Source organism: Labeo rohita, chromosome 4, assembly GCF_022985175.1.
Source record: "Labeo rohita strain BAU-BD-2019 chromosome 4, IGBB_LRoh.1.0, whole genome shotgun sequence".
NCBI lineage: Eukaryota > Metazoa > Chordata > Actinopteri > Cypriniformes > Cyprinidae > Labeo > Labeo rohita.
In genome coordinates this window covers 43,808,982-43,830,278 of record NC_066872.1, presented here as the reverse complement: position 1 = coordinate 43,830,278, position 21,297 = coordinate 43,808,982, and the positions used below count along the sequence as shown (strand labels likewise).

The 21,297-nt window shown below is 33.0% G+C and overlaps 1 protein-coding gene across 11 annotated transcripts in view; it reads left to right on the top strand.

The window, feature by feature from the left end:
- The first annotated feature begins 284 nt into the window (after positions 1-284).
- Positions 285-21,297, top strand: part of LOC127164369 (protein bicaudal D homolog 1) — a 34,683-nt gene continuing 13,670 nt past the window's right edge. For 8 of the 11 annotated variants that reach the window (XM_051108284.1, XM_051108282.1, XM_051108281.1 and 5 more), the window contains exons 1-5: positions 285-818; positions 15,140-15,352; positions 15,438-15,590; positions 16,999-17,469; positions 19,391-20,500. In XM_051108284.1, the coding sequence (XP_050964241.1) occupies positions 588-818; positions 15,140-15,352; positions 15,438-15,590; positions 16,999-17,469; positions 19,391-20,500 (2,178 nt within the window). In that variant the 5' untranslated portion in view covers positions 285-587. The remainder of the gene's footprint in view (positions 819-15,139; positions 15,353-15,437; positions 15,591-16,998; positions 17,470-19,390; positions 20,501-21,297) is intronic. The other 3 variants (XM_051108285.1, XM_051108278.1, XM_051108276.1) reach the window with 1 other exon arrangement.

Sequence of the window (21,297 nt, the reverse complement as noted above, 5' to 3'; positions counted from 1 at the left end):
ATATGTATTGTTTACATCAAACCAAAAAACCTATTGTTGATTGTAACTGTATAACGTAATTTTTTAATCTTAACTTTAAAGTTCACATCAGTTAATATGACAAATGAAGTCAGAAATAATGACTAAATAGCAAACAAAGGCTGAACTCATGAATATTAATGACGCAATGTGGCGTCTAGTGGAAGCGCAGCTTATGAATATTAATTACGTTGCGTGACTGGGCGCTCCCGGAAGGTTACTAAGCAACGTCGGCCGGACTCGATTCATATGCAGGAGCACGGGGCTGCAGCAAGATGCGCTGACGTCACAGCAGGAGGAGAGCCGAAGTGAGTTGGGCCACTTTTCTCCATCCTAGTGATGATGGCGTCCCGACACCCATGATCAAGCAGAAAAAGAAGAGGAAGAAAGAAAGAAAGAGAGAAAGGATCGCGATGATTTCATCTTCGGATTTCAATTCATTCGTCTTTTGTTGTTAATATGTCCGGATCATTGACTTTGTATTGGAGGTTCGGGTGAGGTGTAGGTGCCTCCATCCATCCGTTCATCTATCCGTCCATCCAGCGCAGTGGAGGGGACGGGCCGGGCCGATGGCTGCTGGGGGAGGTGGAGGTGGATGCGGGGAGTCGGTGGATCATTACCGGGCGGAGGTGGAGCGGCTGACCCGCGAACTCGCGGAGGCGAACCGGGAGAAGGTCCGGGCGGCGGAGTGCGGGCTGGCGGTGCTGGAGGAGAACCAGACCCTCAAACAGCAGTATGCGGAGCTCGAGGCCGAGCAGGAGACCCTCAGACAGGAGCTGGAGCAACTGCAGGAGGTACAGGTCATTCTCCTCTTATTATCTTCTTTTGAAACAATAGGCCTATTGTGGGTTTATGCTATAGAGAATAACAAAGCAGAAAACAACTGAACAACAAAGTAGAATAGAGTGCTGCCAAAAATCTAGTCGTGTCATGCTGTTGTGGGATAGAATATTATGTTATGTTGTTATGTAATGAAAAAGAATAGAAAACAATACAATATTAATAAATATGGTAATGTCATGTTGTGTTATGTTATGTTAGGTGATATTATGGAATAGAGCATTGCCAACCAATGTTATAATATGTTGTGTTATGTTATGGAAAAGAATAGAAAACAATAGAATAGAATATCTAAAAAAAAAAAAACATCTGGTTAAGTTATTATTGAATAGAGTAGAACAAAATAGAACAGGGATGACATGCAGAAAATAATAGAAATTATAGACATGAATAGAATAGAATAGAATATTGCCAAAATATGGTTATTGAATAGAATAGAACAAAATAGAACAGGGATGACATGCAGAAAATAATAGAAATTATAGACATGAATAGAATAGAATAGAATAGAATAGAATAGAATAGAATAGAATATTGTCAAAAATATTGTTATTATTGAATAGAGTATAACAAAACAGAACAGGAATGATATACAGAAAATAACAAAATGAATAGAATAGAATAGAATAGAATAGAATAGAATGTTGTCAAAAATATGGTTGTTATTACTGAATAGAGTAGAACAAAATAGAACAGGGATGACATACAGAAAGAATAGATATGTACAGAATAGAATAGAATATTGCCAAAAATATGGTTATTGAACAGAATAGAACAAAATAGAACAGGGATGACATACAGAAAATAATAGAAATTATAGACATGAATAGAATAGAATAGAATATTGTCAAAAATATTGTTATTATTGAATAGAGTAGAACAAAACAGAACAGGAATGATATACAGAAAATAACAAAATGAATAGAATAGAATAGAATAGAATGTTGTCAAAAATATGGTTGTTATTACTGAATAGAGTAGAACAAAATAGAACAGGGATGACATACAGAAAATAATAAAAAGTTTAGATATGAATAGAACTGAATAGAACGGAATAGAATATCGTCAGAAATATTGTTATTATTGAATAGAGTAGAACAAAATAGAACAGGGATGACATATAGAAAATAACAGAAAGGATAGATATGGACAGAACAGAATAGAATAGAATATTGTCAAAAATATGGTTATTGAGTAGAGTAGAACAAAATAGAACAGGGATAACGTACAGAAAATAACAGAAAGTATAGACATGAATAGAATAGAATATTTTCAAAAAATATTGCTATTATTGAATAGAGTATAACAAAACAGAACAGGAATGATATGCAGAAAATAATAAAATTCATAGAATAGAATAGAATATTGTCAGAAATATGGTTATTAATAAACAGAGTTGAACAAAATAAAACAGGGATAACATACAGAAAATAATAGAAAGTATAGAATAGAATAGAATATTGCCAAAAATATGGTTATTAATGAATAGAGTAGAACAAAAATAGAACAGGGATGACATACAGAAAATAATAGAAAGTATAGATACAAATAAAATAGAATAGAACAGAATGGAATATTGTCAAAAAATATGGTGGTTATTGAATAGAGTAGAATAAAACAGAAGAGAGGTTACATTCAGAAAATGATGGAAAAGTGAATAGAAAATAATAGAACAGAATAGAATATAACTGATTGTAGTAAAAAATGGCATTCACAAAAATATAAACTACATTATAACTACATTAGTAAAATAAACTCTACTTGTAATTGATACATAAGCAAAATAAACATGCAAAAGCAAAGCAAGTATAACATCCTGTAAATATATAGAAATATTTTAAGATTTGAAACAGTGGCACATGCAATAACCCACTGCTTGCCAAATCCATCTTAAGATTTTAAGACCGTGCTACTGAAACAGCATTCGTGGTGTACTGGAGAGTGTAACAGCAGAAATAAAGCAGCCGGTGCCAGTAATTTTGTTTTAATAGCCTTGTGCAACATTAAGTATCATACAGAAAAGGCGGTAACGTCTGCAGTGGAGTCTGTGCCCTGGCCTGAATGATGTATGCTGTTTTGTGTCTGATTCTGCCTCATGAACTCAAGCCTATTTGTTTGCAACATTTGTTTACTTGTTTGCAACATTATTTAGTTCTAATTATCCACTTTTCCTGAAATCCTCAGCAGCTATTTTAAAAGATATGAGTAAGCAAGAATAGTTTTGCTGCATGTTTGCGTTACAGAAGAGTCGCAGAGTAAATGATGTTCTTGAATGATAAGTTTCATTGCATCCTCGTCTATATTCCCACAGCCTGAGTTTATTCATAGCTTCATTAGTAGAGCCGGCGTACTCTTGCTGACTGCAGTGGACTGCGCTGAAGGTTAGCACAGGGCGACGGCTGCCAGCAAACAAGCTAACGGATAATAAGATTGACAGTCACATAGAAACACGCCTGCTTTAGGAGTCCTTCCTATGCACTTGAAGACAAAGACTGTCATTGAAACCCACCCCAAAATCCAAAGCGAACCAGCTGAACCAGTTGATTTACGTCTGGCTTGATTTATGATTATATTTTAAAGAATCATATTATAATCTTAGCTTTTCTTGTGTTGGAGGTGATCTAGATGAAAATGAGAATATTTGATTGAAAATGAGAATAGTAGGCTTTGCTAATATGCACAGTGCATCTTTAATTGCTGCTTTGGTTCTCCATTAAATCTCAATGAACTGTATTGATTGTTGACTAACAGACCAGAGCTCTGTGCTAGAAACTGACCACAAATTTGTCATTTAGTGACATTCTCTTTGGTGTCATCTGTACGATAATGTGAGGACTGGAATGAAAGCCATTGATATTGCATGATACCGCACATCATAATCATAAAAATAACTATTAGGTAAAATATTGCATTTTTATTCCGGCCAAACTACATTTTACTGGTTCTTTTTGGTGTGCTTTGAAATTTAGAATCAGTATCTCTGTCTTTATCCACTGTATTGGATGGAATGTTTTTGTTCTAGAACTGCTTTATCTGCAAACAGATATGTGTGCTTGAAGGTGTGTTTGAAGGTATCTCAGAAGCTAGTCTGTCTGCGATGCCTTAAAATATTTTTTAATTGTCATTATTGAATAATACTGACATCATTTCTTTTAACATGCATTCTAAAATAAAATAGAACATAATAGATTATTGTCAAAAAAATATGGTTATTATTGAACAGAGTAGAAAAAAAGGACAAGGAAAACATACAGAAAATAAAAGAAAGCATAGAATAGAATAGAACATTGTCAAAATATGGTTATTATTGAATCAAGTAGAACCAAACCGAACAGGGATGACATGCAGAAAATAATAGAAAGAATAGAATAGAATAGAACAGAACAGAATAGAATAGAATAGAACAGAATAGAATAGAATAGAATATTGTTGAAAATATGGCTATTCTTAAATAAAGTAGAACCAAATAGAACAGGGAAAATTATAAAAAGTATATATACAAATTAGAAAAGAATAGAATATTGTCAAAAACATGGTTATTAAATAGAGTAGAACAAAATAGAACAGCGATAACATACAGAAAATAATAGAAATGATAGACATGAATAGTATAGAATAGAAAATGGTCAAAAAATATATTATTGAATAGAGTATAACAAAACAGAACAGGAATGGTATACAGAAAATAATAAAATGTATAGAATAGGATAGAATAGAATAGAATAGAATAGAATGTGGTCAAAAATATGGTTATTACTGAATAGAGTAGAACAAAATAGAACATGGATGACATACAGAAAATAATAGAAAGTTTAGACATGAATAGAATAGAATAGAATAGAATAGAATAGAATAGAATAGAATATTGTCAAAATATGGTTGTTATTACTGAATAGAGTAGAACAAAATAGAACAGGGATGACATACAGAAAATAATAGAAAGTTTAGACACAAATAGAGTAGAATAGAATAGAATAGAATAGAATATTTTCAAAATATGGTTGTTGTTGAATAGAGGAGAACAAAAAAGAACAGAGATGACATACAGAAAATAATAGAAAGTATCAATAGGAATAGAATAGAATAGAATAATAGAATAGAATAGAATATTGTCAAAACTATGGTTATTATTAAATAGAGGCGAACAAAATAGAACAGGGATGACATACAGAAAATAATAGAAAGTATAGAATAGAATAGAATAGAATAGAACAGAATAGAATAGAATAGAATGTTGTCAAAAATATGGTTATTACTGAATAGAGTAGAACAAAATAGAACATGGATGACACAGAAAATAATAGAAAGTTTAGACACAAATAGAGTAGAATAGAATAGAATAGAATAGAATAGAATAGAATAGAATAGAATATTTTCAAAATATGGTTGTTGTTGAATAGAGGAGAACAAAAAAGAACAGAGATGACATACAGAAAATAATAGAAAGTATCAATACGAATAGAATAGAATAGAATAGAATAATATAGAAGAATAGAATAGAATAGAATATTGTCAAAACTATGGTTATTATTATTATTAAATAGAGGAGAACAAAATAGAACAGGGATGACATACAGAAAATAATAGAAGGTATAGAATAGAATAGAATAGAATAGAATAGAATAGAACAGAATATAACAGAATATTGTCAAAAATATGGTTATTATTAAATAGAGGAGAACAAAATAGAACAGGGATGACATACAGAAAATAATAGAAAGTATCGATACGAATAGAATAGAATAGAATAATATAGAATAATAGAATAGAATATTGTCAAAACTATGGTTATTATTAAATAGAGGAGAACAAAATAGAACAGGGATGACATACAGAAAATAATAGAAAGTATAGAATAGAATAGAATGGAATAGAATAATAGAATAGAATAGAATAGAATAGAATAGAACAGAATATTGTCAAAATATGGTTATTATTAAATAGAGGAGAACAAAATAGAACAGGGATGACATACAGAAAATAATAGAAAGTATAGATACGAATAGAATGGAATAGAATAATAGAATAGAATAGAATAGAATAGAATAGAATAGAATAGAACAGAATATTGTCAAAAATATGGTTATTATTAAATAGAGGAGAACAAAATAGAACAGGAATGACATACTTGATGACATCATTGAAGAATGACATAATTTCTTGTAATATGCATTTTATTGGTAATATTCTGTATTTCCCGGTGTCTGCAATAGTAATGGTAATCTGAGACATACCAGATGAAGAAGGCATCTGCTGATATATTATTCATAAATGTCTATTTCTGACATTTAAAACTCCCCATTGGCCTGCTAAGATTGGCTGCTACTTTAACCTGATACTAGAAAAGAGCAATAATATGCTTAAAAAAAAACAAAAAAAACATTTTTTTTTCTTTTTGCAAAAACATGTTTCCCAGAGTCTTTTGTGTTTCCTTGGCGAACCCACAAACCCGTGAGCTCAGAAGCTTCCAGGAGCCTCATGTGACCTCCCCAAGAATTCCCATTACAAACGGCCATTCATACTCCTGTTAGTGCACAATTGAAGCATTTCCCTTCATAGTGAGCAGGAGTTCATTCAAAAGCTGCTTTATGGTTGTTTACTTGGATTCCACTGAGCGCATGAATCATTCAGAGCGAATCTCCCAATCACGTTTCCCACAGTCTTTCATAATGAACAAGAAGAGCTGACAGTTCATTGGCCGACGCTGGTTTACCTCCATTTGCAATATTGGCAGAATATATCAGTGTCTGTTGTGGCTTGTAAGCTGCCAATCAAAGCGTAACGTCAACAGTTGTTCCTTTAATATCACAAATACAAGCAAAGCACACTCAGATGTCATCTCGTCTGGTGTAACATCTCTGATATACAGCCAATCCTCAGTATTACTTGTGAGAGTGTTTTTACTCCGACTGAGAGTCTTCTGAAGGCTTTAAGGATTGAGTCTGTCTCTGAACGATAACGCCTAGGGATATTTGAGGCTGTGCCTTTTTCTACTGGAAAAAAGGAGAGTTTTTCAGCAAATCTGAGAAATAGTGGGTTCTTGTGATCCTCTTGTGCATTTGGAGGAGTATATAATTAGTTTGATTGCTGTGATGGCTTATTATTATGGCCAGTTATACATTAACTGTAAAATGTTTACTTCATCGCTGTTAATAAGATGTTAGGACCCATAGAAATGCATTTTTGCATTTTTGAAGTGGTTTCCAGATGAGAAATATGCTCAATTTCTGACTGGGGTTGGTGTTTCCGGCGGTGCATCGTGTGGCTGGTAATGAAAAATGCAGAGGTGCATTAGCTGCAGCAGTTCAGGGCTAAAAGCATCAGACGGCGGAGCAGCTTGTGTCATATGCAAATATGCTTTAATGCAGCTCAGTGTGTGCAGATTTTCCTTGTGTGGATGAGGTTTCAGAATATGCATCCAAAATAACCTGGGCAAACCATGATGGCTATGTAGGTTTGAAGTGATGAAACAATAGATATACTGTTGAGAATGAAGATAAAAGGCACCTTGTGACCTTTAAAACAAAGACTTGCGCTTTATCTTTTGAAATAATCCAATGACGGAACTTTTTTGAGTTCATGCCAAGTTCCTGAAGCGCTCGGGCCGGAGCTTGGAGACATTGAGTTTTGAATTATGGATAGGACAGATCCAGGCACTTAGGGGGAGACATGTGAACGTCAGGTTGTATAATACACACAGAGAAACATTCGCTGCATAATTCACGTGATCAGTTATGTCATGCACTTGGCTTCGTTAAAACACCCAGGTCAGATTTAACAAAAAAAATAAAAATAAATAAAATAATATAAATAAATTAATTAATAGAAAAAAAGCTTAATGAATGTGCATTAAAAATTAAGCCTGTTTTAGGGCCATTAATATTATTTTCATGAGCATTAATCACATTTAAACTTTTTAGACATAGTCCAGTCATTTTACATTTAATTTGTTTGGTAAATTCCCTATATTTTCACAGGTGTCATTACTATGATGCAATGTAAAAAAAAATACTAATAAATAAAATAAAAATAAATAAATAATAATAATAATAAACAAAAAAGTATTAAAAAAATAAAAATATATTATTTAAATATTATAGCTGTACTTTATATAATCACATTTAAGCTCTCCATTTTGTATTTTTTTATGCAAAAAATATAAACAATATATTTAAATTCTATATCTTTATTACAAATTAAATATATCTGTAATAGATATTCAGTGTACATTTCTTATAATTGTTTTTTTTACTTGTCAAATACTGTATAAAAATATGCTTCATTTTCTTGTATCAATATATTTGCTTTGTTTTGTTTAATTTTTTTTTTTTGATGAATTATTCCCTAACGTGGCATGTTTTGTTATGCATAACTGCGTATTTTATTGGCTCTATCAGATTCAGATATGATATATTAACCGTTGTTGATCATATCCAGAAATTTGATATATATACCAGTGACTCTCAAGCACACTTTCACAAACTCAGACAGGGGCAAAGCTGTCATTAGCTGATTAATGATGATTATTTGATATTATGCAACACAAAAACACCATGTCAGACACGGAGGCGTTGTTTTCACCAGCTCTGTCTCTCACAAACACTGTACAACATTCCTCTAACAGACACGTATCTCCTCATGTTCCTGTTGCGGCATCGTCTGATCTGATTCCTGTACAGAAATAAACTGACTTTGAGCTGCTTTGGCGCTGTGTTGCTGCAGAGCGGGTCACATATAAAGGTTCACTGCGGCCCGCGGGCCTTCGTATCGATCCGTGTGTCTGTGTGGAGCTCTCTCCAGAAAATTATAAGGCTCAGCTTACCGCCTACCTCTCACAGCGCCAGCAGACATCTGAAAAACCCACTGACAGACACAGACACAGACACAGACAGACGGACAGATAGATAGATAGATAGATAGATAGATAGATAGATGGGAAGTGTGTTGTGGGAGTGAGATCTGTCTGAGGGGAGTGAATGTGAAGAGAGAAAGAGCCAGACAGACAGACAGACAGATTGAGCACTGCTGTGCTTTAGCTTTGTCTTTGTGAAGAAAGAGAATCTCCTGGGTGATTTTCACAGTCTGTCTTTGTGTGTTTTTGTGTTTGGTTCTTATGCAGTCAGTCGGACACATTTGTTCACTTCGCGAAACATTCTTTTGGAATGTCTGGAAATGTCATCAAACAAAAATTAGAGGGAATATGATGACATCATACTTAAGAACAAACATTTAAATTTATTTAAATGTAACTATGATTCATCATTGTTACATTTGAATTATAGATCTGTTGAAGTTCACTTGATACAATTCATTAATTTGGTATGTCTGGAAACGTCAGAGATTAGAAACAAATATGATAAGGATTTAAATATAATGAATATACAAACTACATATCCAAGTGTATTTATATAAATATTTATATTTAGGTTCTGTAGGAGTTCTTTGTCACATATCTGCTTCATTGTCACATACTTGTCTATTAACCACTAGGTGAATGTTTATTTTATCCTAATTTGGTGTAGTACCAAGGTGAAGCACAATGATTACGCAGGGCTAAATCTCTCCAGTCTGCTTCCTGTCATGTGATATACAATGTTGTTTGAATCTGATAGTCCCTATAAGTGTGTAATAGTGCTGTCAAATGATTACTTGCAATTCATCACATCCAAAATTAACGTTTTTGTTTGCGTAATATATATGTGTGCACTGTGTATTTATCATGTATATATAAATACACACACATACAATATATAGTTTGAAATTTTTTACATGTATTTACATGTATATATTTATATTCATATAATTTATATTACATATAAATATATTTAATATATAAACACAACATATTTTTCTTAAATATATACATTCATGTGTGTTTTTATATATACATAATAAATATACACATATTATGTAAACAAAAATGTTTATTTTGGATGCGATTATCACGATTAATCGTTTGACAGCATTAGTGTGTAATGCAAAGTGATATTTTAGTTTTAATATTTTGAATTAGCTTATATTTTTATGTTTTCAGTTTTATATTTGTGTGTTTGCCATTTTATGTTTCTATTTTGCTTCAACTTTTAATATTTACAGTATAGTAATCTAATATTTATATGTTTATCTTTGTTTCATTTAGGGCTATTATAACACTTATTTTCATAATCAAGTAATCTGTCAATTATTCTGACGATTAATTGAATAATTATATATATATATATATATATATATATAAATAAAAATTTTTTAAGGAAACAACAACCTTTAAAATGACTTTTTAATACATATAAACAGCAATGAGGCAATAATATTTGGTTCAAATAAAGTACCAAAAGCAAGTAATCTGGTTTTATTGAACAAAACTACATAATGTATTATAAACAGCAGAACTACCGTACATTACGCATTATAACAAATGCCTGCAGAGGGCGATTGTTTTTACACTTTATGGCGCGATCTAATCCTTGTTTAATATTGACTAAACAACATTTAATTAAAATATCCACTCAGTCTTTAATATTTGGCCATTTATTTATGACAGAAATGCTACAGCCACTGTCATTACTTGAATATGAAGACATCAAAATGTAAACTCACAGTGAGTGTTAGAGCTTTTATTTTGAAATCGCGATGAACAGTTAGCATATTGACAAGCTGTGGCATATGTTTGTACATGATTTACCTTACAAATCTGATGAAATGGCACTCGTTGCGTGCCCAGATGAACATTATAACAAACCCGATGTCACAACAATATGCAGAGATGGATTTTGAGATTAAATAACAACTGTTTGTGTGGAGTAACGTTAGCATTTACTGTGAATGGAGCCGCTCTGAGACGCACGTAAGTTACGTAACCTACACGCATTCACGCATGTTTGTGAATTCACAATAGTATTATGCTTTATTATGATTTTCTAAATGGGTTTAATATATCATGCAGCCTTAGAAATATCTAATAATGCCTAAAAATGCGCCACTTCCAGTATTTTGCCGGTTGCTCGACATGCCCGAATTGAATTGGAATCGTGACTGCTTTCATTACTTTCAAATTAATTATTTAAGTTAATACTACGGTGCTGATTAGTGCTTTCGATGCTTTAATATTAACTAAATATTATTGCACATGCAATGTTAAATATTATCCACAAACTGTTGTTGGCAGAAGAGAATCTTACAACAGAATATGTAAACAATAACTGGATGACATTCAATTTTTTTTCTAAGGAAAAAAAAAACATGCTGTGATGTAATGCATGTTATTATCTAACAAATGCTTTTGGTTTCTGGTCTCGGCCCAGCTAAAATGTTCAACCTTTCAACCCTCAACAATCAACAACCATCTATCTAATTTGTGCTTATTCCAAATCACAAGGCCTCAATCAAGTTGCAATCAAGTTACTGATTTGTGGAATAAATAAAGCGTGATAAGAGTCCTGTGATAAAGGCCCAGTGCGTCACTGATTATATCACAGGGAAGAGTCACACCATGTTACTGAAATATAGCCTCACGAGACACCTGAGGACGTCTTAAGGCATGCCTGCTCGGCATAATCTATATTTTGTCTTTTCTGTCCTTGTCTCAATCACATATGGTGAGGCTTCCCATAATTCACTGCTGCAAAGCATTTAACATCACATCTGTGCAGTTCAAGTCATTTCTAACTAGGTTTTAACTAACTAGGGCAGTTGCTACATTGTCACAGACAGGTACTAGTTAGGGTTAGGGTTTCTTAAATATAACTTTCTGGTAACACTTTACAAATAGATTCATTTGTTAACATTAGTTAACTACATTACTTAACATGAACTTACAATGAACAACAATTTATCTTTTTCTTTTATTATTTCAGTTCATTTATTTTTATATTTTATAATATTGTATTTTTTTTTTTTTTACATTTTTATTAGTTTTTTAATGAAAGTTTTAAACTTTTAGGTATTTTATTTATTTATTTTATTAGTTTGTTTATTTACATTTTGTTTAATTTTCATTTATTTATTTTTAGTTATTTTAGTACTTTGACTTAAATGAAAATAAGATAGCTTAAGACCAGCTTAATTTTTGATTATACATTTAGTTTTAGTTATTTTCATGAATTAATTATTATTTATTTATTAGTTAATTTGGTTTAGTTTAATTTTCGTTTATTTATTTAATTTTAGTTATTTTAGTATTTCGACTTACATGAAAGTGAGATAGCTGAACTATTTTAAAATTTTTATTAGTTTTTTTTAAATTCAAGTTTTAGTCAGTTTACTTTTTGTTTAGTTATTTAGTTTTAGTTATTTTAGTGCTTCGACTTAAATGAAAATGAGTTTTTCAATTAAAGTTTTTGTCAGCTTCATTTTCATTGATTTATTTAGTTCTAGTTATTTTATTTATTTATATTTATACTTATATTTATTTATGCATTTATTTAGTTTTAGTTTAATTTTCATTTATTTATTTAGTTTTAGTTATTTTAGTACTTAGACTTAAATGAAAAATTAGATATTAATATTTATTTATTTCTTCATTTAGTTTTAGTTTAATTTTCTTTTCTTTTTTTTTTTATTTTAGTACTTTATTTTCGAAATATTTTATTTTATTTTGTTTTATCTTATGCCAGTTAATGTTTATTTCAAATAATGACATTTTTTAAAATATTTTTATTATTATTTAATGATAATGACCATGATCTATTAGCATGAATTAATGCATTGTTATCTCACATGAATGAACAATTATATTTTCTTATTATTATTTAATTTGTTGCTATTAAACATTAATAAGTAAAGTATAAAAAGATAAATAATATATTACTCATTGGTAATTAATGTTAGATAATGCAATAGTAAATGAGACCATATTATAAAGTGTCCCAGATTTTATAATATGTTCGATGTTTTCATAACTACATTATGTTAAGCAAGTTTTACCCCATTTTATTTTATTTATTTTAAATAACTAGCTTAATTTAACATCCTTTGCCATGTCCTGGACTCAACACCTCAGTAAATTGTCCAGTAGTAAGAGGTCTACATGTAATGATTGTTTTCAAAGGAAAATTTGGTCCCAAAGGTTAGATTTTTATTAAAATGATTTGCGCAATAGTAATAGTGAGTTCACTAAATGCTCCAAGAGTTCAACCACAACTCTCAACCACAAATCTCACCCGAGTGTAAAAACCACCGAGTTTTCCCAGCACAGCAGGCCTGACTGACCATGAGGGAGAGTTTGATTAAATTTCCAGCTAATGGAAAACCCCAGTGGCGTCTGTTCGAAAGGCCCCGTCGCTCTCCATCCATGCGGGGAGAACACACGTCCCTCCGAGCGCATAATAAGACTCATTGGGCTCTCTCTCCATTACGCCGACTGACCGTGACGTTAAATGGACATTCAGCAAATACAACGGTCGTTCTGCCTCCTGTCGTGCTATTGAACGCTGTTATCAGTTCTGTCCCATGATGCACTGCTCCGTAAGTCTGTTATTTCTCCTGTCATCCCTCATACCTGGAGCGTTGAGCTCCTGTACGCCTCCTAATTGATTTTTCACACTATGAGCTTCTGCTTCTCTCGGCTGAGCGCTGCATTGATTTTCTCAGTGTCTTATGTGAGATCACCGCTGTCGTTTATTCCTCTCACGCCTTCAGGATCATGGGCAATATTGCCTGAACTTCACCTCACATCACGAGGCCACCGAATCGGTGACTCTTGCAGTTCACATCTTCACTTTTGAACTAAACTATAAACTAAACTTTAGCTAAAACTAAAATTAAAAAACTATAAATGTTGTTAATTGTTAACTGAAATAAAATAAAATAATTTGAGTTAGAGCTGATTAATACTAAATGCAACTAAAATTAAAAACATAAATATTTTTGTTGCTTGAAATAAAAGAAACATTAAGTAAAATCATAAAAAAAAACTAAATAATTTTAACTATTTGCCAAGGCAGCATTTCTTATTTTAATTTAGTTTAACTTGGAGTATTAAAATAACAATAACTAAAACTAAAATAAAAAATAATGGGAAAAATAACATAAAGTGACAAAAATATTACTAAATTATTAAATAACTAAAATTAAAATTAAAACTTAAAAAAATAAAATAAAAACTGAATCAAAATATTAATAAAACCTATAATAGTACTTGTAAAAAAAAATATATATATATAATTAAAAAATGACAGAAGCCCATTACAAATTACTAAAATTTGAATTAAAATGAAAACTGAAAGTTTAAAAATTAACGCAAATTCACAATATAAATATATAATAAATATATTAAATATTAAAAATATAAAAATATAAAAATATAAATATTTTTGTTACTTGAAATAAAATAAACATTAATTGAAATCAAATAAAATACGAATAACATTTTTATTATTATTTCAACTATTTGCCAAGGCAACATTAATAAAATAAAATTTAAATTAAATAAATAAAATTAAAAATTAAAGCGAATTCAAAAAATAAAAATATAATAAATATATAAAATATAAAAGATAAATATATACATATTTTTGTTACTTGAAATAAAATAAACATTAATTAAAATTTTATATTAATTAATTTTTTACATTAATTAATGTTTATATATATATATATATAAACTCTACTACTTGTCTACTAAGTGACCAACAAACAAAATAATTACAAAATTATTAATTAACTTTAACTGAAATTAAAATGAAAACTGAAAAAAATAATATAATTATTATAATAATTTTTAATAAACCCTGTAATAGTACTATATATATATATATATATATATATATATAAATGACAAGCACATTACAAAATTACTAAATATAAAAATATACTAAATATAAAAGTATATAACAATATAAAATACTAAAATGACATTGATTAAACATAGACAATGCTAGTATTTCTGCTTTCAGATCACAAGTTTAATAGACTTTTAAGAAGGTACATTTTTAAATTTGAAAGACAATATTTAAATGTTTTAAATAAAAAAAAAGACAATATTTAATAAAATAATGAAGTTTTTCAAACTTGTTTGTCAATTAATATTCCACTTTTAGATTGAAAATTGTTGCCATTGCATTCCTTCCCATTATTTTACAACTGAAAAACTCCTTATTACAAGGATTTCTAGGAAATGTTAGCTAGGAAATGCACTGTAATTTGGGATGCACTGATTCTGATCTCACATACTATATACTATGTTTAAGGTACAAACTGTGATGCATCCTGCATGTTTCCTCCATGTATTTAATGCACAAACCTACTGCTTAATTTACAATTCATTCCTCTCTGTCATCCTCAGGCTTTCAGCCAGGCGTACACCACCCAAAGGAAGGTGGCTGAAGACGGGGAGACCAACGAGGAGACGCTGTTGCAGGAGTCGGCCACTAAGGAAGCGTACTACATGGGTCGCCTGCTGGAGCAGCAGGCCGAGCTGAAGAGCAGCAGATCGCATGCGTCCTGCACGGAGGCCGAGAACGAGAGACTCGGCAGCATCCTACAGGAGCTGAGAGAGGTCAGAAACTCTGCAGAAATCGATTATAGGCTTAAAAGCGTGACCGGTTTTGACAGCTCTGCCCTTTTTTCTCTGTGTCTCTCAGAGTAATGAGATGTTGGAGTTGCAGAGAAGCCGCATGAGAGAGGAGATCAGGGAGTATAAATTCAGAGAGGCCAGATTACTGCAAGACTACACCGAACTGGAGGAGGAGAACATCTCGCTGCAGAAACTGGTGTCCACGCTCAAGCAGAACCAGGTAAACACGCTTACAATTACGCTATTCACACCGACATGCTTCTGGTAAGCAATCTAGCACAGTTCTGCGCATTTCGACTAAAGAAAAGGAGGGAAAAAATGTCTTTGCACTGGCCTTTCTGGTTTCAGACCAAAAAAACAATAACGTAAGTTGAGAATGTGGTCACCAAACATAAAATTAGTTGATATAAAACTAGCTAGATTTTATTTTATGCAATGATGCAATGCAACAAAATGTTACTACTTCTAACAACTTAATTTTCCCTATCCATCTCAAATAAATTATATTTTTATATTGTTATATGATAAAGTATTATTATTAAATTTATAAACATCACGTGAATCGATAACCATAAATCTTATATATATTTGTGCATAAACTTTATGTATATATTTGTTTGAATTGATATTTAAATAACTTTTGACCATTTGTTTACTACAGTATAATTACTATAATAATTATTATATTATAATTTTATTTATTTTCATATACATTTAGAAACTTATATTTATAAGTATTAATATATGTTATTTTAGAACTTCTGTCCAATGATTTTATATTTTATTTATTTTTATATAAATACATAAACTTATAAGTATTTATATATTGTTTATTTTTTTTTTTTTTATATATTATACTTATTTTTATCTTTTGACAAACTGATTATTATATATTTTATTTATTTTTATATAAATGTATAAACTTATATTTATAAGTATTTATATATTGTTTATTTTAGGTTTTTTTTTTTTATTTTTAGATTATATTATACTTATTTTTAAATTGATATTTAAATAATTTCTGACCAATTAATTACCATGAATTTTATTCATTTCATAAACATTTATAAACTTATATTTATAAGTATTTATATATAGTTTATTTTTAGATATTTTTATTTTTAGATTATATTATACTTATTTTAAATCGATATATAAATAACATCTAAGCAAATGATTATTACATATTTTATTTATTTGTAAATGTATAAACTTATAAACTTATAAATATATATATATTTATTTTTTTTTTTTAGATTGTAGTGACCAATTGATTACTAGGCATTTTATTTATTTTATATAAATGTATGAACTTATATTTATAAGCGTTACATTTTTTGTTTTACATTATATTTTTATTTAAAATGATATTTAAATGTCTTCTGACCAATTAATTACTATAAACTTAATTTATTCTTATACTTACATTTTTTTATTGTTATATTATACTTATGTTTAAATTTATATTTAAATAATTTCTGACCACAATAAATTCACTATATTACTTAAAATGTTACAATATATTCTCAAACTAGGTGCAAAACAAAGATCTTTATGCATATTTGTTTGTGGCAGGTTATGTAGAAACAGTCTCAGATATTTCCAGAAATGACTCTCCGTTCTTTCAGGTGGAATATGAAGGCTTGAAGCACGAAATCAAAGTTCTGGAGGAGGAAACAGCCTTGCTCAACAGCCAATTAGAAGATGCGCTGCGCCTGAAGGACATCTCTGAGAGCCAGTTAGAAGAGGCTTTGGATTCTCTGAAAAGCGAGCGAGAACAAAAGTATGCGTTGCGTAAAGAATTAGCACATCATCTGACCGTGTGCGACGGGGGTTTCAGCTCAGGCTGTGCCCATCTGATCGCCCTGACCTCAGCGCCACCTAGTGGTAGCGCCACCCCGACGGCCGCCACATCGCCCAGCAGCGAGGACGGTAGCAAATGCAACGGGCATCTGCTTCAGGGCGCGACGGGTTCAGTTCTAAGCCGACTGAACGGAGACTTCAGGCCAGGATTGAGAAAGAGTGAAATCTTGACCCCTGACCTCTTTAGTGAGCTCAATGGACCGGAAATCCTGAAACTGAGACAACAGCTTCAGCAGGTCAGTGTGAAGGGGCGGGGCTTATGGTATGTTTGACCACACCCATATAATGAATATTTAAACAGCATACACGTATATAAACATATCTATCAGCATGCATTCATTTTTATACAGCATTAGTTGTTTTTTCTTGTAATTTCCCATATTTCAAAGCTTTTTAAACTCATCTTTAATGCTCAAGATCCTAAATAGTAGAATAGAAACGACTGCTGCATTGGTTTAGGCGTTGTTCTGTTTACAACGGGATGCTGCAGTGTCGTGGGATGAAATATGAGACCACCATACACGCTAATGGGCCATGCTACTGGCTTATTTATATCCTTCCTGACACAAGAGATCACTGTTTCTAGTGCAAGTTCATTTGAGTCATATGCATATGAACTATGCATCCATGTTAAGCATTAAATATGCATTAACGGTGCAAAATGCTGCTTGTAAATTCATTTTAGTAGAAACATATGAGACAGAGCTAATTAAATCAAGCCGATCTCTATTAAGTCTCCATAGCAATAAAATACTCCTTTACATGCGTTGGATTAGGACAAGGCATTACTAGCGAAACCATTCGGCTATTTGGAGTGCAAGAAAACATCCAAAATGCACATATATATTTTAGTTACAGTGCATAGCCAGAAATCTATATGCAATGTATATTGAGAGGGAGTGATAAAAAGAGAAATCCAGTATTAATGTGCTGTGATTAATCAACTGAGGAAAGTATGATGATACAGTTGAAGCCAAAAGTTTACGTGCACCTTGCAGAATCTGCAAAATGTTAATTATTTCACCAAAATAAGAGGGATTATAGAATATGCAAATTATTTTTTATTTAGTACTGACCTGAAAATAATATTTCGCATAAAATATGTTTACATATAGTCCACAAGAGAAAATAATAGTTGATTCGTAATACTGTGTTGTTACCTGAATGATCCACAGCTGTGTTTTTTTGTTTAGTGATAGTTGTTCATGAGTCCCTTGTTTGTCCTGAACAGTTAAACTGCCTGCTGTTCTTCAGAAAAATCCTTCAGGTCCCACAAATTCTTTGGTTTTTCAGCATTTCTGTATTTTGAACCCTTTCCCACAATGACTGTGTGATTATAAGATTCATCTTTTCACACTGAGGACAACTGAGGGACTCATATGCAATTATTACAGAAGGTTCAAACACTCACTGATGCTTCAGAATGAAACACAATGCATTAAGAGCCGGGGATGAAAACTTTTGGAATTTGAATATCAGGGTCAATTTCACTTATTTTGTCTTCTGGGAAGCATGTAAGTATCTTCTGTAGCTTCTAAAGGGCAGTACTAAATGAAAAAATATGATCTTTAGGCAAATAAGAAAAATGTACACATCTTCATTCTGTTCAAAAGTTTTCACCCCCCGGCTCTTAATGCGTCGTGTTTCCTTCTGAAGCATCAGTGAGCGTTTGAGCCTTCTGTAATAGTTGCATATGAGTCCCTCAGTTGTCCTCCATGTGAAAAGATGCACCTCAAAGGGTACAAAAACGCAAAAATGCTGAAAAAACAAAGAATTTGTGGGACCTTAAGGATTTTTCTGAAGAACAGCAGGCAGTTCAACTGTTCAGGAACAACTAATCACTAAACAAAAAAACACAGCTGTGGATTATTCTGATAACAACACAGTGTTAAAAATCATGTGTATGTAAACTTTTGAACGCGGTCATTCAACTACTATTTTCTCTTATTGACTATATGTAAATGTCTTTTATGTGGAATATCTTATTCAAGTCAGTACTAAATAAAAAATAACATGCATTTTGTATGATTCCTCTTATTTTGGTAAAAAATTAACATTTTGCAGATTCTGCAAGGTGTATGTGAACTTTGGTTAACCAGCATCATCAGCTAGATTTCAGCCAGCATGTGAACTTGTTGGCTTGTTTATGTGCCGCAGGTGGAACGTGAAAAAGCGTCTTTGCTCAACAGCTTGCAGGAATCACAAGCTTTGCTCCGTCACACACAGGGGGCGCTGACGGAGCAGCACGACAAGAACATTCGCTTGGGCGAACGCTTCCGAAAACTTCGCCGCCAGCGCAGCAGCAAGGAAAACAAGGAGGAAGAGGAGGACGAAGAAGAGGAGGCAACATGCATCCCTGGTGTCCAGGAGGGCCCGAGTCTGGAATTGCTGCAATGTAAATACAGGGTGGCTGTGACGGAGGTCGTCGGACTGAAGGCGGAGCTTAAGGAGGTGAAGGATAGATATAATGAGTGCGTGGAGGCAAGAGTGCGGGCGGAGGAGCAGGGCAAGGTGCAGATGCAAGGGCTGGAGACGCAAGTGGCGCAACTGGAGCGCAGCTGCAGGGAAAGCCGAGAGAAGGCGGTGAATCTGGAGCGCCAGCTGCGGGCAGCCAATAACACGGCTTTGGAGACGCAGGGAATCCTGGGAAATGCTCAAGACGAGCTGGCGACATTTAGTGAGGAGTTAGCGCAACTTTACCACCACGTCTGCCTGTGCAACAATGAGACACCCAACCGCGTTACGCTGGACTATTACCGGCAGGGCCGGACCCCGACGCGCATGCCCAAGGGGCAGGACGACCACCGCGTGCTGTTGACCCCACGGCTCGCACGCCGCTTAGCGGCGATTAACGCCGCGACATCCGCCGAGTCCCGCAGCCCGTCGGACTCACCATCCAAAGAACCTCTCACTGCTGAGCAGAGCCCGGTCCGTACGCCGCTGGGTTCGCCTGTTGTTAGTGCCTCTTCATCGTCGTCCTCGTCATCCCCAGCACCCGAGTCGGCCACGTGCTCCGACCTCCGCCGCGAACCCACCAACATCCACCACCTCAACGCCATTATCCGCGACCAGATCAAGCACTTGCAGAAAGCGGTGGACCGCTCACTCCAGCTGTCCCGCCAGAGAGCGGCCGCCAGTGAACTCGCCCCGCTGATGGACAAGGACAAGGAGGCCTGCATGGAGGAGATTCTCAAGCTCAAGTCTCTCCTGAGCACAAAGAGGGAGCAGATCGCAACCTTGCGCCTTGTGCTCAAAGCCAACAAGCAGGTAGGCTAATCAGCTCAATTTATTACCCAGCATCCTATTGATTGGCATGAGGCCTGAGAGAATTGAACTGTGGGAGTCTTTACATTGACTGAGACTCACTGACTTCTCATTAATGTTACTCTGTAGATACGTTTCTTGGTAAAACTGTTACGTTTCCACATCTTTCACCTACAGTAGCCTTGAGTAGTAAGATTATCAACCTAAAGGCATAGTTTACCCAAAAATGAAAATTCTGTCATTAATTACTCACCCTCATGTCGTTCCAAACCCATAAGACCTTAGTTCATCTTAGAAACACCCGTTAAGATATTTTTGATCAATCAGAGAGCGGACCATCCATAGACATCAAGGGTCCTACCACATTCAAGTTCCAGAAAGGTCAGAACATTGTTAAAGGAGAAGTCCACTTCCAGAACAAAAATTGACAGATAATAGACTCACCCCTTGTCATCCAAGATGTTCATGTCCTTCTTTCTTCAGCTGTGAAAAATTATGTTTTTTGAGGGAAACATTTCAGCATTTTTCTCCATAAAATGGACTGATATGGTGCCCCGAGTTTGAACTTCCAAAATGCGGTTTAAATGCGGCTTCAAACGATCCCAAATGTGGTTGTAAACGATCCCAGCTGAGGAAAAAGGGTCTTATCTAGCGAAACGATCAGTTATTTTCATTAAAAAAATACAATTTAAATACTTTTTAATCTCAAATGCTAATCTTATGTTGCTCTTCGTGAATTCTGTATATTATGGTTCAAGACAGTTAGGGTATGTTGAAAAACTCCAATCGTATTTTCTCCC